General features: G+C 41.3%; 2 protein-coding genes across 8 annotated transcripts; both read right to left on the bottom strand.

Annotated features, from left to right (window-relative positions):
- Window positions 1-432: 432 nt before the first annotated feature.
- Window positions 433-4,223, bottom strand: LOC139390675 (probable E3 SUMO-protein ligase RNF212). Of its 7 annotated transcripts, none has more exons than XM_071137954.1 (12): window positions 4,141-4,223; window positions 3,678-3,795; window positions 3,257-3,318; window positions 3,084-3,158; window positions 2,903-2,959; window positions 2,716-2,774; window positions 2,562-2,621; window positions 2,247-2,381; window positions 1,657-1,699; window positions 1,321-1,384; window positions 995-1,064; window positions 433-889 (listed from the first exon to the last, which is right to left on the bottom strand). In XM_071137954.1, exons 2-12 carry the CDS (start codon window positions 3,784-3,786, stop codon window positions 736-738), a joined length of 888 nt encoding a protein of 295 aa, XP_070994055.1. In that variant the 5' UTR covers window positions 3,787-3,795; window positions 4,141-4,223; the 3' UTR covers window positions 433-735. The 7 variants fall into 7 exon arrangements, with proteins under 7 accessions (XP_070994055.1, XP_070994060.1, XP_070994054.1 ...); XM_071137959.1 differs by having other exon boundaries at window positions 1,671-1,699; XM_071137953.1 differs by having other exon boundaries at window positions 4,092-4,212.
- A 2,608-nt stretch (window positions 4,224-6,831) lies between these two features.
- On the bottom strand, window positions 6,832-16,684 carry LOC139391082 (spondin 2b, extracellular matrix protein). Its single transcript, XM_071138590.1, has 7 exons — window positions 16,455-16,684; window positions 15,527-15,771; window positions 14,766-14,989; window positions 10,085-10,276; window positions 9,768-9,957; window positions 7,639-8,614; window positions 6,832-7,425 (listed from the first exon to the last, which is right to left on the bottom strand). The coding sequence occupies exons 2-6, from the start codon at window positions 15,756-15,758 to the stop codon at window positions 8,433-8,435; spliced, it is 1,020 nt and encodes a 339-aa protein (XP_070994691.1). The 5' UTR covers window positions 15,759-15,771; window positions 16,455-16,684; the 3' UTR covers window positions 6,832-7,425; window positions 7,639-8,432.
- Window positions 16,685-26,472: the final 9,788 nt, after the last annotated feature.

Here is a 26,472-nt window from a genome sequence, read left to right as displayed (position 1 = left end):
GGCTTGAAGCAATCAAAAGGCCATGGAGGTTGTTCTAATCATGTGTCATATCTGCCATGTTAGACAAGCTATTTGAAGAAATAACACAATTATGTTGCCCACACCTCTTCACACGGTGCCTTTGTGATTAGTTGACCTTGAAAATGCCTCGGAGGGACAGGCAGGCAGCAGCAGGCCCCCCAGAGACAACAGAGAAGAGAGTAGAGCTGGTCCTGTCCTGGGTGAGTCATGCTGGAGGCCAATGGAACGCTTGGCATTGTCTGGGACTCACTGTGGGTGTTAACTAATTGTACTGCAAATCACAACCTCTAAACATGCCTATCAGATGAGTGGTTCGTTAATGATTAATGACTCAGTGGTACAGAGGTTACTGTACAGGTTTTGTGATTTCAGTGTCTTATTGGTCAATTAATTATTGAGAGATCAATTTGATTGGTTTGTTAAATTTTATTTGTTACTGTGACAAGTAATACTGTATGTAATCCATTACAATGACAATATACACGCTACACTGCACACACAACCAACAGACCACAGCTTCCAAACTCTTCTTAACCCTGTGTGAAGGGGCTCAATTTCTGAACAACACTTCCTATTCCATAGCTCATCTCTCCATGGTGGAGAGTTCAACCATTGCCAAGTGATTTGATACTCTAGCTAAGTCACTCGTGGAGGGCATAGAAGTGGATCAAAGACATCTCCTTGTGCCGTCGTGATGGCTGGCTCTTGGCGGTGTTACGGTGGAGGGCAGGTGACCCCCAGAGAGGACATGACCAGAGAAGACATGGAGGAGTGTCTGTAGGCTGACGGGGGCTTGAACACGGGCGTCTCCCACCCCGTGTTCATACGATACGGCAGGTTAGGGGTCATCTGCAACTCCGCCAGGCGGCTGGGAGGACAGAAGGCAAGGCATCAAAGTTAATTTATTGTGTCATGGCACATTGGTGTATAAATGATTAAGTTGTGATAATGATGTGATTATAACAAGTTAGACCTGACAGTGGCCGAGCGAGCTGAGTGGTTGACTAGGGTGTTCTGATTGGTCGATCGATGGGGGACGGTACCTAAAGATGCAATATTTAGAATTCACACACCTCAAGTTCAGCAACACCCTAAATATTGTATGCTAAAACTCAGATATAGTGCTTCCAGACTCATAGCCAAGTCTACAAACACAAACAAGAACGAAAAACCTTATTCAGATACAACAGACAGAAGTTGAATCCATTGAAGCATTGTGCTGTTACGTAAGCAGTGAACAGCTCCACAGGTATCTATCTGGCTGTCTGTGAGTAGAGCAGAGTAGAGTAGCAAACGTACCCATCCGGCCGTCCTGTGGAGGGCTGATCAAGGACAACCTCTGGACACTTCCAGAGAGCGCCGGCTGTTCAGGGAGAAAAAAACATTTCCATTTGCACAAACATACGTCTCCGTCATTAAAACCAGTTTCAGTCTGCCGTAGAACTCATCACTGGTATTAAACATCAAAGAATGATTTAGAGAATGATTTGGAGAATGATTTGGAGTCAGGGTATACACAGCTAAAACTAAATAAGTATACTATTAATATGAACCGGAGACATATTTAGATACCATTTTTTCGATTATTTGTCTCTGATTTGAACCATATTTGGTCAAATGAAAAGGTTCACATACTTTCCTAAACAGACCTTTGTTATCCACCTCCATGTTTTCTGCCCTGCGGGGAAATCACATAACATGGCATGTCACATTTCATTCTCATAGAACCCGGGAAGAAAGATTATGGAAATGCTCACTCAGACATAATGTTCACAAGCCTGCCCAGCTTATTCAGGTGAGACTGGTGTGGTACTGCAGGGCAAAGCCAAACAGCAGCTAGGGTGAATGAAGTCAGGATATACACAGTTTACATTGGAGGATCCCCTTTCTCCCCTGCAGCTCAGGGCTGTTGTGATAGAGGTCTGGAGCAAAGGGCCCCACAGAGAGCCCAGTAGACAGACACATGCTCTGTCTGTCAGCTAGACTAGTCTACAGCATGCTGACTTTAAATCAAACCGGGTCAGGACGACCGCAGAACGTCATGTCATATTTTATGTCAAACCATCAGAAAACAGTTACACAATACATTAGCTTGTTCCTGGATATATACTATGTACTGGCATCTATGTTCATTTAGGCTAAATATTTGTAACCTTTAACTTAAGGGTTCACATTTGTTTTATATGTGTAGGCCTAATGCAGATTTCCTAAGATGTAATACTTACAGACTTGTAGTAGACGAGTAGCGAGAGAGGGACATGGGTGAGTTGAATGGTATCTGCATTTGATCTGATTTGATTTGATGTGAACGAGCATTGTGAGAACTACGGTTCAGCTGTGATGTAGAAGCTGCTTTTGCACTGTACAGAGAGAGAGAGGAATGTGATTCATCTCCAACCATGGTCATTAAGAGTTGGTCTGAATAAAAAATATGTTGATAACAAATGAGTGCCCTCCATGATCTCATGTTTGAAAAACAAAGATGACAATAGTGACACCTGGTGAGTAGAAAGCAGTAACACCCATAAAGATATTGATACCTTTGCTGCTGAGGAGTGCTCTCCAGCTTGGCAATATAGACATTCTGCTCTGTAATTTTCCTGGTAAATATAAGAATGTTAAAGTCACACTAAGCAGTCGTTAATATGTGGTAGTGAATTCTGCTATGTGATGTCTAATGATTTACATTCTTACTTGGACATTTGCTGCATTTCTTGCTTCATCTTGAGTAAAACTTCTTCTAACTTTTCATTCTAAACGGGTTGAAAAATAAGGAGCACAGATGTTTCAAATTATAACAACAGAAGAGAGAGGCTACCATTAAACTCTTTGGTATTATTAAATAGTAGTAGAGATACAACTAAATGTCCCCCAGCCTCACCCTCTGCTGGGAATGCGCCAACAACCTCTTTTGGTGCCTTGCCTGGAATAGTAACACCTAATAGAGTGGATACATATGTTGTTTTTATACATGCAGTACAACCTTGAGGTGTTTCAAATTATCACTATAAATAGGCTAATATCTTATGTGCCTATCCTATTATGAGCATCAAGAGAAATACCTTGCTTATCTCTGTTAAGTGTTTGGTTGCAACAGAATTTATGTCAGAGAAGAGGGCCTTTACTTCTGCACTACTCTGTGAAAATAAAGATTGTAAAGTTTAGGTTATCAAATAGATTTATTTGTGAGCCTCGCCAGATAATCACATCTATAAGATACTGTATCACTGCTTACTTTGTCTGAGAGAGGAGTAACTTGACATTTTGCGTTACATATCATGCACTCCCCTTGATTGGCTGAAAGAAAATGTACAATGTGGTTATTGGAACAAGCACACTATTTTATACAATACAATAGCATGCCATTATGATATAACACGGACTAGAATTATGCTTTCAAACTGCATGACGGTTTTTTGTGCGGCCAAATTGTTTCTGTAACATCAGACAACGACCAGCAGAGGTCCGTGTGTTCAAGTTTAGCCTGTGTATTCTAAAAAAAGACAGAACTGCTGCAAACCGAGAAGTAGGCTGAGTTTCATGGAGGAACATATCTCATATAGCATCATACGTAAGGTAGTATGATATGTTGAACTTAATTTAAGGATACATAACAGGGTACATTGGTACAATTAAAGACCTACAGAACTTGCTACCTTTCTGAAAACACACGTTGCAGATGACATGACCACAGGTAGTAACAGCTAGTTTGCGGTCAGGACCAGGGAGGTTGAAGCAGGAGTTACAGCAGATCCAGTAAGACATTTTCTATAGCTAAGAGATTAACGTTAGCCAATGTTAGATAGTAAAAAAAATATTTAAAAAACATAAAACTACGACATAGTTATAAATTCAGACATTCTATCTTCTTGCTTTTAAGTCGCAGAGATCAGCCAAAATAGATTAATGGCTTACAGGACTATAAAGACGAACTAGCTAGCTAACGTTAGCTTGCGTGTCAAAAAAAAAATAGCTAGCTACAGTAACTTTTCTTACTTAGCTGCCCCCGAACAGGTGTCTACTAAAACGTAAATTATATTTTACTGAAGAAAGGTCCACATCTGACTTACACGATGTCCCTTTGTTCTCTATGGGACTAGTTAGTAAACTGTCACAAACCCTTCCGTGTCGTTTTCTGGCTTTAGCAACTGTAGCAATCAACTAGCTTGGCTACCTTCTGATTTTCGGTTTGTTTGCATGTCAGATCGCTTTCTGATTGGCTGGCTACATCATTATTTACATTTTGGTGTGTTCATTGGAGAAAACAAATTGGGATAGTTGTGTAAAATTAAACAAACACATTTTATTAATTCATACATTGTCTCTAGAAGGATGTACAGTAAAATAGATGCCTCCTCAGCACTGATCTTCAAGTCTAGTTTGGAATAGCATTTGACTCTAGTGGCCACTGCATTGTACTGCCAGACATAATTCCTGCTCTAAAGTTTTTATCAAATCAACTTCTTTGCAATCAGGAAGTCTTTCAGTCTTTTGATTTGCCAAACTCCAACTGATAGTTGAATGGAAGTCTACACAACAGCCCACCACAAAACTTTCCCATTGGTTTCTTCACTGATCTGGCAAAACGTCTCATCTAGTTCCTGTGAATATGAATAAAAGGGCTGGTGAATAGTTCATTCTAGACCGTTAATAGGACAGGCCTAGTAGCGCAACACAATATTTGTTGTTTTCATGTATTGTACTATAGGCCTAGTTCTGATCAAAATAATAGTCCGCTTTTTTCTGAAACTAGAATTTTGGAAAAGGACCCTTTTCATAACAAAGTGTGTTTGATTATTTCCTTGTGGTGATGTTTTGCATCTGGTCTCTTAGGGGTTTCAGGTTGTACTCCATAGTCGGGGTCTTGTCTTTGTGCCTCAGCACTGGGGTCAGCATCAAAATGAATCCTCTGCATTGGAAATATCAGAACAATATTCAAATATGGTTGTGGAGCAACACAGTCCAGCAGACTCAGTGCATGGAGGAACTCACAAGCCTGTCACCGGCGAAAATGGAAAACCTTAGATTCGAGTTGGACTGCATGCACAACAATGTGGGCCAGAGGCGTGGGATGTGACTTAGAATTTTCCAAATCTGTCATGTTTTTTTAATTAATATCTAGAAGAAAAATGACATGGTGGTCTGGATCACAGTGATAGTGAGGCCAAGAGGAGGGGAGTTAGGGTTATTTTTCCCAATACTCCAAAAGAATATGACCTGAGAAAAACACAACACAGACAGCCGATATTCCACATGTTTTATTACATCTAATGTGCTTAAAATTGCTTTGGAGTAAGCCATTATTACAGAAAAAGTAGAGATGATTTAGCAAATTAAGCGTGCAAATACTAATAGAACACTACTGACTTGCCTAGTTAAATAAAGGTTCAATTAAAAATGTAATAGAATATCAAACAAATGCCATATGCCTCCTGGGTGACTTTATCATGATCTCTGCTAACCCAATGAACTTTTTAATTGGTTGACTTCATCATGATCTCTGCTAACTCATGTAACTTTTTAATTGGTTGACTTCATCATGATCTCTGCTAATCCATTGAACTTTTTAAACCACCTGCCCATAGAACTCACCTGTCAACCATGCAGAACAATGTCCTCCTCTCCACCTGCCCATAAAACTGACCTGTGATCAGCATGTTACCTTGAATCTCCTTGATGAGGCACTTTTGCTAATGTTCACCCAAATCAAAGTACATAACAGCCATCAGTGCCAGGTAACACAGAACCTACATCCCAATGTCCCTCACATTCATTTTGACACACAGTATGTGACAAAGTTAAATGAGTATAATGAGCCTTATGGTTGCTAGTGTGCAGGCGACAACTCTGGTGTGGGAAACTGACACCTGCTGTTGCTGCGACCGACCGTCCAAACTGTGCGTCTGAGTGGGTACCCAAGGGCAGCAGAGAAACTGATAAGCCTGACCAGTAGTAGAAGCCCACATGTACTGATAAAGAAACATTAAATTGTTCACTTATTAACTAGTGTGCACTGTACCATCATGAAACCTACACTCTTAGAAAAAAGGGTTCCAAAAGGGTTCTTCAGCTGTCCCCATAGGAAAACCCTTTAGGGTTCCATATAGAATCCTCTGTGGAAAGTGTTCTACATAGAACCAAAAAGGGTTCTACCTGGAACCAAATGGGTTCTACCTGGAACCAAAGGGAGCTCTTCAAAGTATGTTCCAATGGGGACAGCTGAAGAACCTTTTTTGGTTCTAGATAGCACCTTTTTCCCCTAAGATTGTACTCACATAGTATCTGCAAAGACTGTTCTCCATCAAAAGCCAATAATCTGTCTATTTTTCCTGTTACTTTTCCCAGTAATTTCCATCATTTGTCATTGGTTTGAAATAAGACCAACACTTGAGAAACAAGCAGAAATATATGAAGCGGAAGGCACCAATGGCCCAGATGTAGGCTATGATTGCTATTTCTTGGAATTTTCCAGAGTCAGTCTATTTCTCAGGTTTTCTGTAGCTTAGGTAGCTTAGGGATTTTCTAGGGAAGAGCTCATTTGTACTACTTTGAAAGACAGTTTGTCATATCTTGTCCTGTGACATGGCATGATGAAGTACGTCAGGTATGACTAATGAAAGCTTTGGCATAGATAGCAAACAACATCAATGAGTAACAAAGATTTTCATGACAGGGACACTCCTTTGAGATCGTTGTGTTTCGTAGGCCTATTTTATGCTGTGGTGTATGCAGTTGTGGAGCATGATGTATTTTGTTGATTGTATGAAATATTGTTGCTTTACATCAATTAGAAATAAAATTGCAATCAACTTACATGTATTTACAGTTTATTGGACTTACAAAGAACATACATACAGACAGACAAACATCAACAAAATTCGGTGTACTGTTTTTTAGGAGGTACATTTTCTCAGAAAAGTACACATTTTGCCATTTCTCTCTGATTTTGACAATATCTCAATAGCACGATCAAGTGTGAGATTTCTACTGCTTGATACTGTACAGTACAGGTCCAAACCCTGTAAATAAATATATTCTCTGTAGTAGAGATCATCATGGAAAAGAGTGCTTTATCTGTAAACACATCTGGTCTATTGTAAGTAATGGAGCCTTCGATGAGGTTTTGGGGTTGACTGCCATATCGTCAGTGGTGTAAAGTACTGGAGAAATTGTTGTTGAAATTGCTGTAGTTTTTTGGGGGTGTTTGTACTTTACTTAACTATTTATTTTTTTGACAGCTTTTACTTCACTTCCTAAAGAAAATATTGTACTTTTTATTCCATACATTTTCCCTGACAACCCAAAGTACTCCATACATTTTGAATGTTTAGCAGAACAGGAAAATTGTGAAATTGACACACTTATCAAGAGAATACATGGTCATCCCTACTGCCTATGTTCTGGCTGACTCACTAAACAGAGAACATCCCTGGTCATCCCTACTGCCTATGTTCTGGCTGACTCACTAAACAGAGAACATCCCTGGTCATCCCTACTGCCTCTGTTCTGGCAGACTCACTAAACAGAGAACATCCCTGGTCATCCCTACTGCCTCTGTTCTGGCAGACTCACTAAACAGAGAACATCCCTGGTCATCCCTACTGCCTCTGTTCTGGCTGACTCACTAAACACAAATGCATATTTTGTAAATAATGTCTGAGTGTTGGAGTTTGCCCATGGCTAAAAACAAGAACATGGTGCCGACTTTTACTCACTTTTACTTAAGTAACTTTCTATACTTTTACTCAAGTATGATGATTGGGTACTTTTTCCAACACTGCTGATTGTCTGTAAACAGGGGTATTCAAATCTTACCCTGCAAGGTCTGAAGTATTGCTGTTTTTCTGTTCTACCTGATAATTAGTTGGCCGCACCCGGTGTCCCAGGTCTAGATCAGTCCTGGATTAGAGGGGAACAATGAAGAAGAAGAACAAAACAGTGGAACTGGCTTCCAGGTCCAGACTCATGGCTAGCTTACCTCAGAAAACCCAATGACGTAGGGAAACATAAATCACAAGAACTAAGGGCAGAGTTTCTAGACAACGTCTTCACTCCTCAGGCCTCACAATAATTGCATGTCTGTGACCCATTTATAAATCTTTCTCAGTCAGTGGTGGCTGGTGCCACTTTAAATTGAAGGACGGGCTCATAGTAATGGCTGGAATGGAATGGTATTACACTTGTTTCTAATGGTTAGATACTGTTCCATCTATTCCATTCCAGCCATTACTTTGAACCGTCCTCTCCTCACCAGCCTCCACTGTTCCCAGTGAATAGGCTAGGAAGCCCAGCGAGAAAAGGGTCAATTTCTACAGCTTGGGCTTCTCCAGTGGAGATGACGGACGCATCTTTCGTACTCTTTGTCGTCTTGCATGACCTCTTCTTTTCTGTTTCGTGGTCTTGCCGGCCAGTCATAAGCAGTTATCAGGGATACATTTGTTCTCCTCTTCCAGTGAGGGGCAGACTACCCCATTGTTTGCTGGTTGTAGGTGGATGTAGCGAGTTCTGTGGCGCACGCCTGAGTCTCCACATTTGCCTTTGCACAGGCCCCAGGGTGACCATGCAGACACCTCACAGTCTAGAGGGGTGGAATCTAGTTGGAAGGGCACCAGATATATTATGTTAGCAATATGCATTAAGACATTATTTTAGCAATCCATAGAACACTTGAATTGCAAGAGGCCAGAGACCTGTAACACTTGATTGAGCGTGCAGCAGTAGGGGTTGATATGATTTCAGTGACCCTTTCTCTAGCCAGGCTCTAGGGCCCCTCTGTGTGTGTGTGTGGTGGTCTGCTGGAGTTATAACATGCCACACAAGGATAAGCCTTCAGGCATAGATTAAAATGACTGATTTAGCTAAGCCACCCAACACCATTTCATACGAAAGAGGAAGACTTGATTTATTAACTGATACTAAACTTTTAGTTAATTTGCTCAATCAGAAAAAAATGGTATAGAATATTTCCAAGTGCTATGTCAAATATAGCTGTAATATTGTAGGAAACAGGACTTTTTTTGATTGTATAGAATATACAGGGATACCAGATGTATTTTGTATGTATGCCAAAGTAAATCCCAATGTAAGGAAACTCTTTAAAATATATGCTTTTATATATCCTAAGCTTGTAGCTGTACATTCCTAGCTGCGGTTGCTGAACCTGGATGAACTTTAATTGAATAATTAAATGACAGAAACTTGACTTTGTATGTTTTAAAAATCATGTGGTTTGCCAAGCCACCCCCCCCCCCCCCCCCCCCCCCCCCACATGTTATGAGCCAGTGAAATGTTGATATCTATCACAGATTGAGGTTATTTTTTGGGAGAATTAGAGAAGCAGGAGGATGTAACGTGGAAATAAAAGCAAGGCTGGACTACTTGACATCACTGCTGAGAGGCAGGAAATGTCCAATGCCTTTGACCTCCTTTATCCTGTGTGTTGCCTGGTTGCCATGGGCACAGAGGAACAGCTCTTGCTGACTCCAACTCAATGCTGGCGCACCACGGATCCGATTACCGCAAGGCTTTACTTTACGCTTTATGTTTTGCCAGATGGCCAGTGACAATTCTTTGCTCTCTTCTTTCATTTTAATGGGGTTAAATTGAATACATCTTGGTTCATAAGATGATGACTAAGTTAAAGACCTAATTGATCAAGTTTTTTTCTATCAGAGAGGTAGGATTGCAGGATAGCAAGCGATAAATATTAATTCACTGTATTTGTTTCTTAAATGTTTCTTGCTTACTTATGAGAGAGTCCTCAATCTCATTGCCAATCTCATTGCCAGTCTGGTTGAACTGGGTGGGCTCCATGGGTATGCTGAAGATCTGGTTGTTCTTGGTCTTTGTGAGGGTGACCTTGCCCATGGGTGGCAGATTCTTCAGACGGGGATAATAGAAAGAGTTGGCAGGATGGCTTGGAGATGATGACGTTATCTGGAAAGGACAAAATCAAGTTGTGTTGTCAACAGCACTTCTGGTATTGATTACCAAAGTTGATATAGCATCATCAGTTACCTACAGTATAGACATGATGATGAACCATGGTCTCTTTTAGATTTACCTGTGTGACTTTGTCCTGAGGAATGGTCTCAAAGTTGGGAGAGGAGAAGGTGAAGCCACTGTCAGTGCCTGCGTCGTAGGGGTACAGCTCCAGTGTGACGCTCTCCTTCCACTGGTCTCCCTCACACAGGTCAAAGCTGTCCACTCCCAGGAACCAGTCTGGGCTGGGAACTATCCGCACTATGAAGGATAGCTGTCGAGAGAGGGGGGGAGTAGGATGGGTTATGTGTGGATGTTTCTTGGTGTCCGTCTAACAGGAAACTCGAATTTAGTGCAGACACTCAAAGGATCAGTGGTCTTAATCTGCTCTTCATTATTCCGTACTCTCATCTTTCCAGAGCTTTCCTCAACTACAGTTCCAACAGTAATAATTATTTTTTGCTGACATCTTTTATTGGATACCCCGAGGCCAATAATAAGAAACTGATCCCAAATGAAGACTCTGAATGTTGTGTAAAAACATATATGTACAATGCCGTTCAAAAGTTTGGGGTCACTTAGAAATGTTCTTGTTTTAAAATAACATCAAATTTAATAGAAAAACAGTGTAGACATTGTTAATGTTGTAAATGACTATTGTAGCTGGAAACGGCAGATTTTAACAAATTGAATATCTACAGTGCCTTGCGAAAGTATTCGGCCCCCTTGAACTTTGCGACCTTTTGCCACATTTCAGGCTTCAAACATAAAGATATAAAACTGTATTTTTTTGTGAAGAATCAACAACAAGTGGGACACAATCATGAAGTGGAATGACATTTATTGGATATTTCAAACTTTTTTAACAAATCAAAAACTGAAAAATTGGGCGTGCAAAATTATTCAGCCCCCTTAAGTTAATACTTTGTAGCGCCACCTTTTGCTGCGATTACAGCTGTAAGTCGCTTGGGGTATGTCTCTATCAGTTTTGCACATCGAGAGACTGAATTTTTTTCTCATTCCTCCTTGCAAAACAGCTCGAGCTCAGTGAGGTTGGATGGAAAGCATTTGTGAACAGCAGTTTTCAGTTCTTTCCACAGATTCTCGATTGGATTCAGGTCTGGACTTTGACTTGGCCATTCTAACAGCTGGATATGTTTATTTTTGAACCATTCCATTGTAGATTTTGCTTTATGTTTTGGATCATTGTCTTGTTGGAAGACAAATCTCCGTCCCAGTCTCAGGTCTTTTGCAGACTCCATCAGGTTTTCTTCCAGAATGGTCCTGTATTTGGCTCCATCCATCTTCCCATCAATTTTAACCATCTTCCCTGTCCCTGCTGAAGAAAAGCAGGCCCAAACCATGATGCTGCCACCACCATGTTTGACAGTGGGGATGGTGTGTTCAGCTGTGTTGCTTTTACGCCAAACATAACGTTTTGCATTGTTGCCAAAAAGTTCAATTTTGGTTTCATCTGACCAGAGCACCTTCTTCCACATGTTTGGTGTGTCTCCCAGGTGGCTTGTGGCAAACTTTAAACTACACTTTTTATGGATATCTTTAAGAAATGGCTTTCTTCTTGCCACTCTTCCATAAAGGCCAGATTTGTGCAATATACGACTGATTGTTGTCCTATGGACAGAGTCTCCCACCTCAGCTGTAGATCTCTGCAGTTCATCCAGAGTGATCATGGGCCTCTTGGCTGCATCTCTGATCAGTCTTCTCCTTGTATGAGCTGAAAGTTTAGAGGGACGGCCAGGTCTTGGTAGATTTGCAGTGGTCTGATACTCCTTCCATTTCAATATTATCGCTTGCACAGTGCTCATTGGGATGTTTAAAGCTTGGGAAATCTTTTTGTATCCAAATCCGGCTTTAAACTTCTTCACAACAGTATCTCGGACCTGCCTGGTGTGTTCCTTGTTCTTCATGATGCTCTCTGCGCTTTTAACGGACCTCTGAGACTATCACAGTGCAGGTGCATTTATACAGAGACTTGATTACACACAGGCGGATTGTATTTATCATCATTAGTCATTTAGGTCAACATTGGATCATTCAGAGATCCTCACTGAACTTCTGGAGAGAGTTTGCTGCACTGAAAGTAAAGGGGCTGAATAATTTTGCACGCCCAATTTTTCAGTTTTTGATTTGTTAAAAAAGTTTGAAATATCCAATAAATGTCGTTCCACTTCATGATTGTGTCCCACTTGTTGTTGATTCTTCACAAAAAAATACAGTTTTATATGTTTATGTTTGAAGCCTGAAATGTGGCAAAAGGTCGCAAAGTTCAAGGGGGCCGAATACTTTCGCAAGGCACTGTACATAGGTGTACAGAGGCCCATTATCAGCAACCATCACTCCTGTGTTCCAATGGCATGTTGTATTAGCTAATCCAAGTTTATCATTTTAAAAGGCTAATTGATCATTAGAAAACCATTTTGCAATTATGTTAGCACAGCTGAAAACTGTTGTGCTGATTAAAGAAGCAATAAAACTGGCCTTCTTTAGACTAGTTGAGTATCTGGAGCATCAGCATTTGTGGGTTCGATTACAGGCTCAAAATGGCCAGAAACAAATAACTTTTTTTCTGAAACTCGTCAGTCTATTCTTGTTCTTAGAAATGAAGGCTATTCCATGCGAGAAATTGCCAAGAAACTGAAGATCGCATACAACACTGTGAACTACTCCCTTCACAGAACAGCTCAAACTGTCTCTAACCAGAATAGAAACATTAGTAGGATGCCCTGGTGCACAACTATCTTATCCTGTGACATGTTATGATGAAGTATGTCAGGTATGACTAATGAAAGCTTTGGCGTAGATAGCAAACAACATCAATGAGTAACAAAGATTTTCATGACAGGGACACTCCTTTGAGATCGTTGTGTTTCGTAGGCCTATTTGATTTTCATCATAGGTACACTTCAACTATGACAGACAAAATGAGAAATGAGAAAATCACATTGTAGGATTTTTAATGAATTTATTTGCAAATTATGGTGGAAAATAAGTATTTGGTCACCTACAAACAAGCAAGATTTCTGGCTCTCACAGACCTGTAACTTCTTCTTTAAGAGGCTCCTCTGTCCTCCCCTCGTTACCTGTATTAATGGCACCTGTTTGAACTTGTTATCAGTATAAAAGACACCTGTCCACAACCACAAACAGTCACACTCCAAACTCCACTATGGCCAAGACCAAAGAGCTGTCAAAGGACACCAGAAACAAAATTGTAGACCTGCACCAGGCTGGGAAGATTGAATCTGCAATAGGTAAGCAGCTTGGTTTGAAGAAATCACCTGTGGGAGCAATTATTAAGAAATGGAAGACCACTGATAATCTCCCTCGATCTGGGGCTCCACGCAAGATCTCACCCCGTGGGGTCAAAATGATCACATGAACGGTGAGCAAAAATCCCAGAACCACACGGGGGGACCTAGTGAATGACCTGCAGAGAGCTGGGACCAAAGTAACAAAGCCTACCATCAGTAACACACTACGCCGCCAGGGACTCAAATCCTGCAGTGCCAGACGTGTCCCCCTGCTTAAGCCAGTACATGTCCAGGCCCGTCTGAAGTTTGCTAGAGAGCATTTGGATGATCCAGAAGAAGATTGGGAGAATGTCATATGGTCAGATGAAACCAAAATATAACTTTTTGGTAAAAACTCAACTCGTCGTGTATGGAGGACAAAGAATGCTGAGTTGCATCCAAAGAACACCATACCTACTGTGAAGCGTGGGGGTGGAAACATCATGCTTTTTGGGGCTGTTTTTCTGCAAAGGGACCAGGACGACTGATCCGTGTAAAGGAAAGAATGAATTGGGCCATGTATCGTGAGATTTTGAGTGAAAACCTCCTTCCATCAGCAAGGGCATTGAAGATGAAACGTGGCTGGGTCTTTCAGCATGACAATGATCCCAAACACACCGCCCGGGCAACGAAGGAGGGGCTTCGTAAGAAGCATTTCAAGGTCCTGGAGTGGCCTAGCCAGTCTCCAGATCTCAACCCCATAGAAAATCTTTGGAGGGAGTTGAAAGTTCGTGTTGCCCAGCAACAGCCCCAAAACATCACTGCTCTAGAGGAGATCTGCATGGAGGAATGGGCCAAAATACCAGCAACAGTGTGTGAAAACCTTGTGAAGACTTACAGAAAACGTTTGACCTCTGTCATTGCCAACAAAGGGTATTTAACAAAGTATTAAGATAAACTTTTGTTATTGACCAAATACTTATTTTCCACCATAATTTGCAAATAAATTCATTTAAAATCCTACAATGTGATTTTCTGGATTTCTTTTCCTCATTTTGTCTGTCATAGTTGAAATGTACCTATGATGAAAATTACAGGCCTCTCTCATCTATTTAAGTGGGAGAACTTGCACAATTGGTGGCTAACTAAATACTTTTTTGCCCCACTATATATATACATTTTTTTTTACGGTTGTTAGCTTTGGGCCATATAAATGAGAGTTGGCAACTGAACAGCAAATATATTAATCTACTAATCTATACCTACTGGGATACTCATAAAAACCTTTTATGTTAAAAGTTGGTACAAGGTTTAGAATATAGGTAGGTTTTACATAGTTATCTCTCTATGACAATATACTTGATTTCTGGCGTAGTCTCAAAGAGACATACCTTTTAGAAAGGTTCTTCAAGTAAATAGGTGCACATTCATAAGATAGATGGACATTCAGAGAGGTATATAAGATAGACATAAATTGAGATATGTATTTTAGATAGATATTGAGAAACTTACGAAAGAGTGCCTTGCAAAGACCTCGAACTCTGAGGTCATCTGGCCCGTTCCCCCAACCAAGGCTGGAGCAGAGAACAGCCCGTAGACACTCTGGATGCGTTCCCCAGCCGCCTCCACCTCCTTCATCAGAGTCCAGGCCTCGCCCTTCTCAGAGAACTCCCTCACCCCGTTGCTTGCAAACTCATTCCGCTGCCAGATATGATAGTCTGAACTGTGGGTCACCCCTGGAATGGAAGAATTACATGGATTGTTTCCCCCAGTTTGTGTAGCTCTTAACTAGCAGCTCAGAATGCATTTAAAATGTCTGCTTTTCAGGCACACCGTAAACTAATAGGAATGGATTGGATGCATATACCGCTTTTCCAGGTGCTCAAAGAGTTTTTAATTATAGGGAAAATGTGGAAATCTGCCATGCATGGCTACAAATACATATACCAGATGTCTATAGTATTTACCTGATGTCTATGTTTTATTCATGAATATAGGAATCTACAGTATATGTTTACTATTACAGTATAAACAAAGGGAGTCAGATCACAGGCTAATAACAGTACATTTTATTTGATATTTTTTGTCATTAAGCAGACGCTTTTATCCAAAGTGACTTAAAATATCAATTAGGGTTAAATGCTTTACTCAAGGGCACATCGACAGATTTCTCACCTAGTCAGCTCGAGGATTTGAACCAGCGACCTTTCGGTTACTAGCCCAACGCTCTTAACTGCTAGGTTGCCTTCCGCCCAAAAAAGTATTTCACTTACCAATGAGAGGGGACCACTGGGCAGGGGGGCGGTAGATTGGGTACTGCTTAGGGAAGGAGGTTTGGCTCCACATCCCTGTAAATGTCAGGCTGTACTTGGCAGTGGTGTCTGCTGTGCACACCGGGTCTATGGTCACAGGCATGGGGTGGACACTCCCAAGCAGGGTTAGGGTCAGGCTGGCTAGCCAGTGCACCACACTGCTAGTGCTGCTCACGTTCATGTCTCTTTCCATGCTTGTTACTGAGCTGGAAAAGAGATAGGGGAATGAGGGGCATTTCAGGTTCTGCGCCACTTGACTGGGCAACCAACCACATTCCTTCTGTGTTGGTTTAAAGTACGTGGTCCATATGACTGAGGAGGAAAGAATTTTGGCCTTAAAACATTTCCACAGTTCCAGACACAAACACTCGCTTAGCCTAAACACAGTGCAACAATGAGTGTGAAAGTGAAATGGGAAACAGAAGCAGGTCAGATGCAGGCTTAACATCAACGTAGATGTTTATATTAATATCTGCACTGATAGAATTCTAAGGTGTTTACAGTCTATACACGATAATATGTAATATTATGATAATAATTCATTATTATTGCGTTTGAAATGTACCTGTAGGCATTAGGCTATATGAGTATGAACATTCACAGCTAACCTACTGACAATGAAAGCCTAGGAATGTAACAGCGGCGACATTAAGTCTGACAATTCACGTGTACGCATTCATGAATATAAATAAGCTTATGCCATTAGGAACATCATGCATTCATAGAACACTTGTTCACAACATTTAGATGAGTGACAAATAGCTTTTGCTTTCCACACATAACACCTACAGTACTCATTGCACGCATGCTTGTCAGATCCGCTCTACACAAAGGTCCACTTGACATTCATTAAGGCAGGGCTTGAGATGACAGAGGAGTGGGTACTTACTGAGTTTGCAGATACAGATGTGGTTATCGTTGAAGTTGAGGAGTGAAACCTGTGCCTGGGCTGTCTTGAGGAGGGACTGCGAGACCTGAACGCTTCCCTCAGCTATTTATGCCTTCCAGAGGTCTCCTCAGTTAAACAATATCAATAACCCCTGCCCTGACCCCTCCCAGCTTCACTGATGCATGCTCCACATTAACGCTCTCTCCTTCCCTCCTTTTTTCCTTCCTTCCCTCCCTCCCTCTCTCCCTCCCTCCCAGTCCTCCCAGGGTGAGTTAATAGATCATAGTTGGAAACAAGGGCTTATAGTTTTTTCCTAAAAGGGTCTAGTCTACAGTGTGAGTGGAGCTGGAGGAGGGACCACGCCTGCCTGTGCAGGGCCTCTTGATTTTTAGGCCAGCAGAGTTGTGGGGAAGTGGCTTGGCCGGCTGACAACTTGGCGATGGGATAGGGATGGAGAGACAGCCTGAGCCGGCACCCCTTCTAGCCCACATTCAGGCTAACAGCTCCAGCCTGCTGCTGTAATTGCTTTCACATGCTCATGTTTCACCTCCACTGCTCCTTCTGCCGCTGCTGCTGCCACTGCTGGCCGCCCACTCCCACTCCTTGCTCTTTATTGCCGAGACTAGGGCTATTTGTGAGATTATGTTGATTAAGTTCCAGAAGTTCAATCAGAAGTGCACATGCAGTCTACATTCTGTCGTAAAATCTTGCAAGCAAGCAATTTATTTCACATCAATGTGAGTGAGGTAAGTTAATTGATTGTCAATTATCTAATTTAACTGATTATCAATATTCAATGTGTTGATATTTGATTGTACCATATGCACACTGTATTTAATGATGGTAAGGGCTCAAGGTAATGTGCATTGTCTTCTAAAACTCTGTAAAACTGATGAAACATCTGTAACCTTATTATGTTTGGACGTAATAAATACCAGTCAAAACATGGCATGACTGCAGGTGTAGGTCAGGAGCATAACTGCAGGTGTAGGTCAGGAGCATGACTGCAGGTGTAGGTCAGGAGCATAACTGCAGGTGTAGGTCAGGAGCATGACTGCAGGTGTAGGTCAGGAGCATGACTGCAGGTGTAGGTCAGGAGCATGACTGCAGGTGTAGGTCAGGAGCATAACTGCAGGTGTAGGTCAGGAGCATAACTGCAGGTGTAGGTCAGGAGCATGACTGCAGGTGTAGGTCAGGAGCATGACTGCAGGTGTAGGTCAGGAGCATGACTGCAGGTGTAGGTCAGGAGCATGACTGCAGGTGTAGGTCAGGAGCATAACTGCAGGTGTAGGTCAGGAGCATGACTGCAGGTGTAGGTCAGGAGCATGACTGCAGGTGTAGGTCAGGAGCATGACTGCAGGTGTAGGTCAGGAGCATGACTGCAGGTGTAGGTCAGGAGCATGACTGCAGGTGTAGGTCAGGAGCATAACTGCAGGTGTAGGTCAGGAACATGACTGCAGGTGTAGGTCAGGAGCATGACTGCAGGTGTAGGTCAGGAGCATGACTTCAGGTGTAGGTCAGGAGCATAACTGCAGGTGTAGGTCAGGAGCATGACTGCAGGTGTAGGTCAGGAGCATGACTGCAGGTGTAGATCAGGAGCATGACTGCAGGTGTAGGTCAGGAGCATGACTGCAGGTGTAGGTCAGGAGCATGACTGCAGGTGTAGGTCAGGAGCATGACTGCAGGTGTAGATCAGGAGCATGACTGCAGGTGTAGATCAGGAGCATGACTGCAGGTGTAGATCAGGAGCATGACTGCAGGTGTAGATCAGGAGCATGACTGCAGGTGTAGATCAGGAGCATGACTGCAGGTGTAGATCAGGAGCATGACTGCAGGTGTAGATCAGGAGCATGACTGCAGGTGTAGATCAGGAGCATGACTGCAGGTGTAGATCAGGAGCATGACTGCAGGTGTAGATCAGGAGCATGACTGCAGATGTAGGTCAGGAGCATGACTGCAGGTGTAGGTCAGGAGCATGACTGCAGGTGTAGATCAGGAGCATGACTGCAGATGTAGGTCAGGAGCATGACTGCAGGTGTAGGTCAGGAGCATGACTGCAGGTGTAGGTCAGGAGCATGACTGCAGGTGTAGGTCAGGAGCATGACTGCAGGTGTAGGTCAGGAGTGGCAGAGGCACATTACATGTCTACTGAAAGAAAGGAGAGGATACAAACAAAGTGTTGTTGCAGCCATAAACACGGTGCCATGGCCCTCTGACTGTGAGAGTGGTGGAGAAACGTTTAGAGGGGTCTCCCCACAACCACACCTGGACAAAATATTGGCTGACTTCTCTGGCACTTTTCTCATTTTCTCTACGGCACCAAACATTGCCCTTAGCGCTTGTTAGGCAATAATCACCTCCAATTTCCGAGTGTAATTTCCTTGTTATGTCACTTCCATCAAAATATCAAACCATAGCTTGACGGTAATGGAAGCTGCAGACAGGCAGCAGGTGGGATATATGCCAATGTGGGGATATGCTATACATGTTGGACCCTTTTATCGGAGACATCTGCCAAAGTTGTAAAATCTTATACAGCTTGCTTAATGAGACTCTCGACGTCTGTGAAAGCTCTACTGTGCCTACACATATTCTTTTCAATCTATGTTTGAATAAGCATCTGTTCCAGTGTTGCTCTGGGTATTTAGAACAGCAGTTCTAAGATCAAGTTTGTCATTAAGTTTCTTCAAGCTTTTTGCATTAATTGAGCCAATGTCAAAGATTTATTAGGGTTAGGGATATAAAAGGGTTAGGGGAAGGGTTAGATAACATGCTAAGTAGTTGCAAAGTAGTAAGTAGTTGAAAATGTGCTAATTAGCTAATATACTAAAGTTGGTCCTGATGAGATTCGACCTATGGGTTGCTAGATGTTTGCATTATACACCTACCCTTCTACCCCGACCAACCACCCTCCTTTCAATTTGCCTTAAGTAAACCTTCTGTCTTATGTAACCATACCAAACCTAACATATCATACTAATTTGAGTGTACTGGATTGATGTTAACTATGTTACGTCTAGTCTACGAGACCAGGCTGGAGAGAGACATACATCATGGGAGGATGAGAGGGGATTCTCACAGACGTACAAGTGGGAGAAGAATTAGAGATACATAGAGACAGGTCTGATTTTCTGATTTTCATGCACCAACACATTTAATTTAGGAATAGAAATTAAGGTTATAATAATGTAGGATACTGAATACATAGCTAGATCAGTGCCAAAACTCAATTAACTATTTAACCCAACACCTAACCTTAATCCTAAATCCTAGCCTAGCTAACGTTAGCCAGCTAGCTAATCTTAGCATTAGTCACCTAGCTAACGTTAGCCACAACAAATTGGAATTCGTAACATATCGTACGTTTTGCAAATTCGTAAAATATTGTACATTTTGAAAATCCGCACTGAATGGAGTGGAATTATGCAAAATGCTCTGAGACCAGGTTGCTCTCTCAGGCTCTGTTTCTCCCGTTGAACACAGGTTCTCCTCTATTGACCCACTAAGTGAGAGCCCGCTGGTATTTCAATCATCCACCTCTCCCACCGTGGGAGTCGTCTGACTTCGGCCGGAGGTATAAAGAACATGATTTACAGGGCCTCTCCAAAATAAGAGAGATTTGTTTTCCAGCATGGGTAGCGCTTTTTACAGGGAACTTTACCCTCTCAAATGTTACTTTGATATATAGGCCTTTGGCACTGACACAATGCGGTTAAATTTCATTTTGTGAAAGTGCAAAATCCATTTCCTCAGCAGGATTTGAAAACAGTAAACCCTATTTGGCGTAGTCACCTGTGTTTTGTTTACAGGCCACTTCCCAGATGGACCTGAACAATCTACAGAACCAGACATCAAGATGGTATGATCACATGTGGGAACCACATGCACCAAGCATGAAGTATGACTCAATGTAAAGGTACTGTAGTATTATAGACAGTAGTGAGATAGAACGTGATGCAGGCTAACATAGTCCTGTGGTGCTCAGATAACTCAGCTGATTACATTAGTGCTGTGACCTGGATTCAGTTAATAGATGCCTATCAGCTAGGGGGCCATGCAGATAGAAGGTAACAGTGGTTCCTTGCCAGACACATCCCCATGTCTGTTATACATTCATGTTTTTAATAGAAATAAATCAATAAAAAGGATCCGTTTCAATTTGAGTGAGAGTTGCACTTACGGTGCATTCGGAAAATATTCAGACCCCTTGACTTTTTCCAGAATTTGTTACGTTACGTTGTTGAAGCACGGGCTCTGGCTGGGCAACTCAAGGACATTCAGAGACTTGTCCTGAAGCAACTGCTGCATTGTCCTGTTGGAAGGTGAACCTTCGCCCCAGTCCTGAGCACTCTGAAGCAGGTTTTCATCAAGGATCTCGCTGTACTCCGTTTATCTTTCCCTTGATCCTGACTAGTCGCTGAAAAACATCCCCACAGCATGATGCTGTCACCGCCATGCTTTACCGTAGGGATGGTGCCAGGTTTCCTCCAGACGTGACACTTGGCTGTCAGGACAAAGAGTTCAATCTTTTTCCCCCCCTTTTTCTCCCCAATTTCGTGGTATCCAATTGGTAGTATATTGGTAGTATTCGATGAGATGTTTTGTCTCATCGCTGCAACTCCCTTACGGACAAGGGAGAGGCGAAGGTCGAGAGTCATGCGTCCCCCGAAACACAACCCAACTTCTTGACACAACGCACATCCAGCCCGGAAGCCAGCCGCACGAATGTGTCGGAGGAAACACCGTACACCTAGCGACCTGGTCAGCATGCACTGCGCCCGGCCCACCACAGGAGTCGCTAGTGAACGATGAGACAAGGATATCCCTGCCAGCCTAACTCGGACGACGCTGGGCCAATTGTGCGCCGCCCCACGGGCCTCCCGGTCGCGGCCGGCTGCGACAGAGCCTGGGCTCGAACCCAGAATCTCTAGTGGCACAACTAGCACTGCGATGCAGTGCCTTAGACCACTGCGCCACCCGGGAGGCCGCTAAAGATTTCAATCTTGGTTCCATCAGACCAGAGAATCTGGTTTCTCATGGTCTGAGAGTCTTTAGGTGCCTTTTGGCAAACTCCAAGCGGGCTGTCATGTGCCTTTTACTGAGGAGTGGCTTCTGTCTGGCCAATCTACCATAAAGGCTTAATTGGTGGAGTGCTGCGGAAATGGTTGTCCTGGAAGGTTCTCCTATCTCCACAGAGGAACTGTAGAGCTCTGTCAGAGTGACCATCGGGTTCTTGGTCACCTCCCTGACCATGGCCCTTCTCCCCCTACTGCTCAGTTTGGCCTGCGGGCAGCTCTAATAAAAATCTTGGTGGTTCCAAACTTCTTCCAGTTAAGAATGATGGAGGCCAATGTGTTCTTGGGGACCTTCAATGCTGCAGAAATGCTTTGGTACCCTTCCCCAAATCTGTGCCTTGACACAATCCTGTCTCGGAGCTCTACGGACAATTCCTTTCGACCTCATGGCTTGGTTTTTGCTCTGACATGCACTGTCAACTGTGGAAACTTATATAGACAGGTGTGTGCCTTTCCAAATCATGTCCAATCAATTGAATTTACCACAGGTGGACTCCAATCAAGTTGTAGAAACATCTCAAGGATGATCAATGGAAACAGGATGCACCTGAGATCAATTTCGAGTCTCATAGCAACATTTTTAATACGTTTGCAAAAATACATTGTAAAGACCTATTCTCGCTTTGTCATTATTTGGTAATTATTTATAGTATAAAGTATTTAATAAGAAAAAAAGAATAGAATAAGGCTGTAGCGTAACAAAATGTGGAAAAAGTAATGGGGTCTGAATACTTTCCGAATGCACTGTATGTGTTCTGATAGGTACCTGTGATTTTTGGCTGGCCCTCTAAGCCTGTTAGTTAAATCTCTGTCGACCGGCCTCCATAATGAAATACTCACATTGATACAGATGAGTTCATAGCCGTATGGAGAATGAGAGGTGGAAATTAAATGATGTAACAATATTTGGATAGTAAGATCTTAACTTGCCGCCGCGTTTCAGTCACATCCCACTTGGCTTATAATGGGAACCACTAAATTACATAGCGCCTGGTTAATGTGGGATTTACTTTCTACTGACTCTCCTCCCTGATTGGGTATAGTAATGGATGAGCCAATTTGCCAGGATATTAGTGGTTTGTTGACTGTTGGTCCTCCAGCAACCTGCTGTTTCCCTGAATGTGTTTCTACCTGTCCTTGCCTCCAGGTGTACAGATGTACACTGTCCTTAAGTCCAAAACTATTAGTTAACAGGATATGGAGTCTATGGGATCTGTCTGTGTCGTTGTGTTCAGCACGATGGTGCAGGAGTTTGGTGTTGGGGTATTTCAGGAAGAAGGCTTTGGCACATTTCTCATCACACACCTTTAGAAGAATTACAGAGATGTATCTTTGCCCCCCAAAAATATATTTTCCAATCTATAAAATTAAAACGTTCCCGTACATTTCGGAAATGATATTGACCTTAAGAGAAAGGTTGACCTGGTTCACAAGCATACAGTATACCATTCACTAGCTAAACACATACATTATACCATTCACTAGCTAAACACATACATTATACCATTCACTAGCTAAACAAATACATTATACCATTCACTAGCTAAACAAATACATTATACCACTCACTCGCTAAACACATACAGTATACTATTCACTAGCTAAACACAGACATTATACCATTCACTAGCTAAACACATACAGTATACCATTCACTAGCTAAACACATACATTATACCATTCACTAGCTAAACACATACATTATACCATTCACTAGCTAAACAAATACATTATACCATACACTAGCTAAACAAATACATTATACCACTCACTCGCTAAACACATACAGTATACTATTCACTAGCTAAACACAGACATTATACCATTCACTAGCTTAACACATACAGTATACTATTCACTAGGTAAACACATACATTATACCATTCACTTGGTAAACACATACATTATACCATTCACTAGGTAAACACATACATTATACCATTCACTAGCTAAACACATACAGTATACCATTCACTAGCTAAACACATACATTATACCATTCACTAGGTAAACAGACAGTATACCATTCACTAGCTAAACACATACATTATACCATTCACTCGGTAAACACATACAGAATACCATTCACTAGGTTAACACATACATTATACCATTCACTAGGTAAACACATACATTATACCATTCACTCGGTAAACACATACATTATACCATTCACTCGGTAAACACATACATTATACCATTCACTAGCTAAACACATACATTATACCATTCACTAGATAAACAAATACATTATACCATTCACTAGCTAAACAAATACATTATACCATACACTAGCTAAACAAATACATTATACCACTCACTCGCTAAACACATACAGTATACTATTCACTAGCTAAACACAGACATTATACCATTCACTAGCTAAACACATACAGTATACTATTCACTAGGTAAACACATACATTATACCATTAACTTGGTAAACACATACATTATACCATTCACTAGGTAAACACATACATTATACCATTCACTAGCTAAACACATACATTATACCATTCACTCGGTAAACACATACAGAATACCATTCACTAGGTTAACACATACATTATACCATTCACTAGGTAAACACATACATTATACCATTCACTCGGTAAACACATACAGAATACCATTCACTAGGTTAACACATACATTATACCATTCACTAGGTAAACACATACATTATACCATTCACTCGGTAAACACATACATTATACCATTCACTAGCTAAACACATACATTATACCATTCACTAGCTAAACACATACATTATACCATTCACTAGCTAAACACATACATTATACCATTCAATAGCTAAACACATACATTAAACCATTCACTAGGTAAACACATACATTATACCATTCACTAGCTAAACACATACAGTATACCATTCACTAGCTAAACACATACATTATACCATTCACTAGGTAAACACAGACAGTATACCATTCACTAGCTAAACACATACATTATACCATTCACTCGGTAAACACATACAGAATACCATTCACTAGGTTAACACATACATTATACCATTCACTCGGTAAACACATACATTATACCATTCACTAGCTAAACACATACATTATACCATTCACTAGCTAAACACATACATTATACCATTCACTAGCTAAACAAATACATTATACCATTCACTAGCTAAACACAGACATTATACCATTCACTAGCTAAACAAATACATTATACCATTCACTAGCTAAACAAATACATTATACCACTCACTCGCTAAACACATACAGTATACTATTCACTAGCTAAACACAGACATTATACCATTCACTAGCTAAACACATACAGTATACTATTCACTAGGTAAACACATACATTATACCATTCACTAGATAAACAAATACATTATACCATTCACTAGCTAAACAAATACATTATACCACTCACTCGCTAAACACATACAGTATACCATTCACTAGCTAAACACATACATTATACCATTCACTAGGTAAACACAGACAGTATACCATTCACTAGCTAAACACATACATTATACCATTCACTCGGTAAACACATACAGAATACCATTCACTAGGTTAACACATACATTATACCATTCACTAGGTAAACACATACATTATACCATTCACTAGCTAAACACATACAGTATACCATTCACTAGCTAAACACAGACAGTATACCATTCACTAGCTAAACACATAAATTATACCATTCACTCGGTAAACACATACATAATACCATTCACTAGGTTAACACATGCATTATACCATTCACTAGGTAAACAAATACATTATACCACTCACTAGCTAAACACAGACATTATACCATTCACTAGGTAAACACATACATTATACCATTCACTAGCGAAACACTGACATTATACCATTCACTCGGTAAACACATACATTATACCATTCACTAGGTGAACACATACATTATATCATTCACTAGGTAAACACATACATTATACCATTCACTCAGTAAACACATACAGTATACCATTCACTGGATAAACAAATACAGTATACCATTCACTCTGTAAACACAGACAATATACCATTCACTCTGTAAACACATACAGTATACCATTCACTAGGTAAACACATACATTATACCATTCACTCGGTAAACACATACAGTATACCATTCACTCGGTAAACACATACAGTATACCATTCACTCGGTAAACACATACAGTATACCATTCACTAGGTAAACACATACATTATACCATTCACTAGGTAAACACATACAGTATACCATTCACTCGGTAAACACATACAGTATACCATTCACTAGGTAAACACATACATTATACCATTCACTAGGTAAACACATACAGTATACCATTCACTAGGTAAACACAGACAGCTTTCAGTGTGGTGTACTCTCTGACACGCAATGCTGGCAAGAATATTGGTCTTTTGGTGTGGTCTTTCAATGTCAGGTCCTTAAAGTCATTGCTCAAAACCCAAAGCTAGCTCTCTTCAAGGATCTTTGAAGCACTCTGTTTTTAGAGGGTAACTCTAAACTCTTTAGCGGGTAACTCTAAAAGGGGTTCATTTTGTTTTGATAGGTGCCAGCGTTTTACGAAACACTCTCAATGGACTACAATGCCTTGTTTTCTCACAGGTTATTACAATAGAGACAATTTCTCATTTGTTGACAGTGGAAGGGTCTTAGATGGTTGAGAAAGATGACTCTTGGTGTTTTCCGTGCTGTCAGTGCAGTCGCTGGCATTCTCAGGTCTAAATATTTATGAGAGCAGATGGAAAGATTATCATAGAGACAGTTTCATTGCCTTCCCTCATCGAGGCCAATCAACTAACAGTCTACAAAAGACGTTGAAATACATCCTTATATAGGAAGTTATTAAAGTATTGCAAAGGATTTTAAACCTTAATTTGAAACTGTTTGCCCTGAGCTTTGTGTGTGTAAACAAATGC

The sequence above is a fragment of the Oncorhynchus clarkii genome, chromosome 31, assembly GCF_045791955.1.
Source record: "Oncorhynchus clarkii lewisi isolate Uvic-CL-2024 chromosome 31, UVic_Ocla_1.0, whole genome shotgun sequence".
Classification (NCBI taxonomy): Eukaryota; Metazoa; Chordata; class Actinopteri; order Salmoniformes; family Salmonidae; genus Oncorhynchus; species Oncorhynchus clarkii.
The sequence above is the reverse complement of the archived record's forward strand: the minus strand, read 5'-3'. Positions and strand labels throughout refer to the sequence as shown.

What these genes read in the sequence shown, in the direction of transcription:
- LOC139390675 (XM_071137954.1), bottom strand. Translation starts at nt 3,786, where the DNA reads ATGTCTTACTGGATCTGCTGTAACTCCTGCTTCAACCTCCCTGGTCCT. An exon ending in TTACTCCTCTCTCAGACAAA is followed by an intron (nt 3,159 to 3,256) that starts GTAAGCAGTGAT and finishes TTATTTTCACAG; the next exon opens with AGTAGTGCAGAAGTAAAGGC. An exon ending in TCCACAGGACGGCCGGATGG is followed by an intron (nt 1,065 to 1,320) that starts GTACGTTTGCTA and finishes TTGCATCTTTAG; the next exon opens with GTACCGTCCCCCATCGATCG.
- LOC139391082 (XM_071138590.1), bottom strand. Translation starts at nt 15,758, where the DNA reads ATGGAAAGAGACATGAACGTGAGCAGCACTAGCAGTGTGGTGCACTGG. An exon ending in CCAGTGGTCCCCTCTCATTG is followed by an intron (nt 14,990 to 15,526) that starts GTAAGTGAAATA and finishes CTTCCATTCCAG; the next exon opens with GGGTGACCCACAGTTCAGAC. An exon ending in TCTTTGCAAGGCACTCTTTC is followed by an intron (nt 10,277 to 14,765) that starts GTAAGTTTCTCA and finishes CTCTCTCGACAG; the next exon opens with CTATCCTTCATAGTGCGGAT.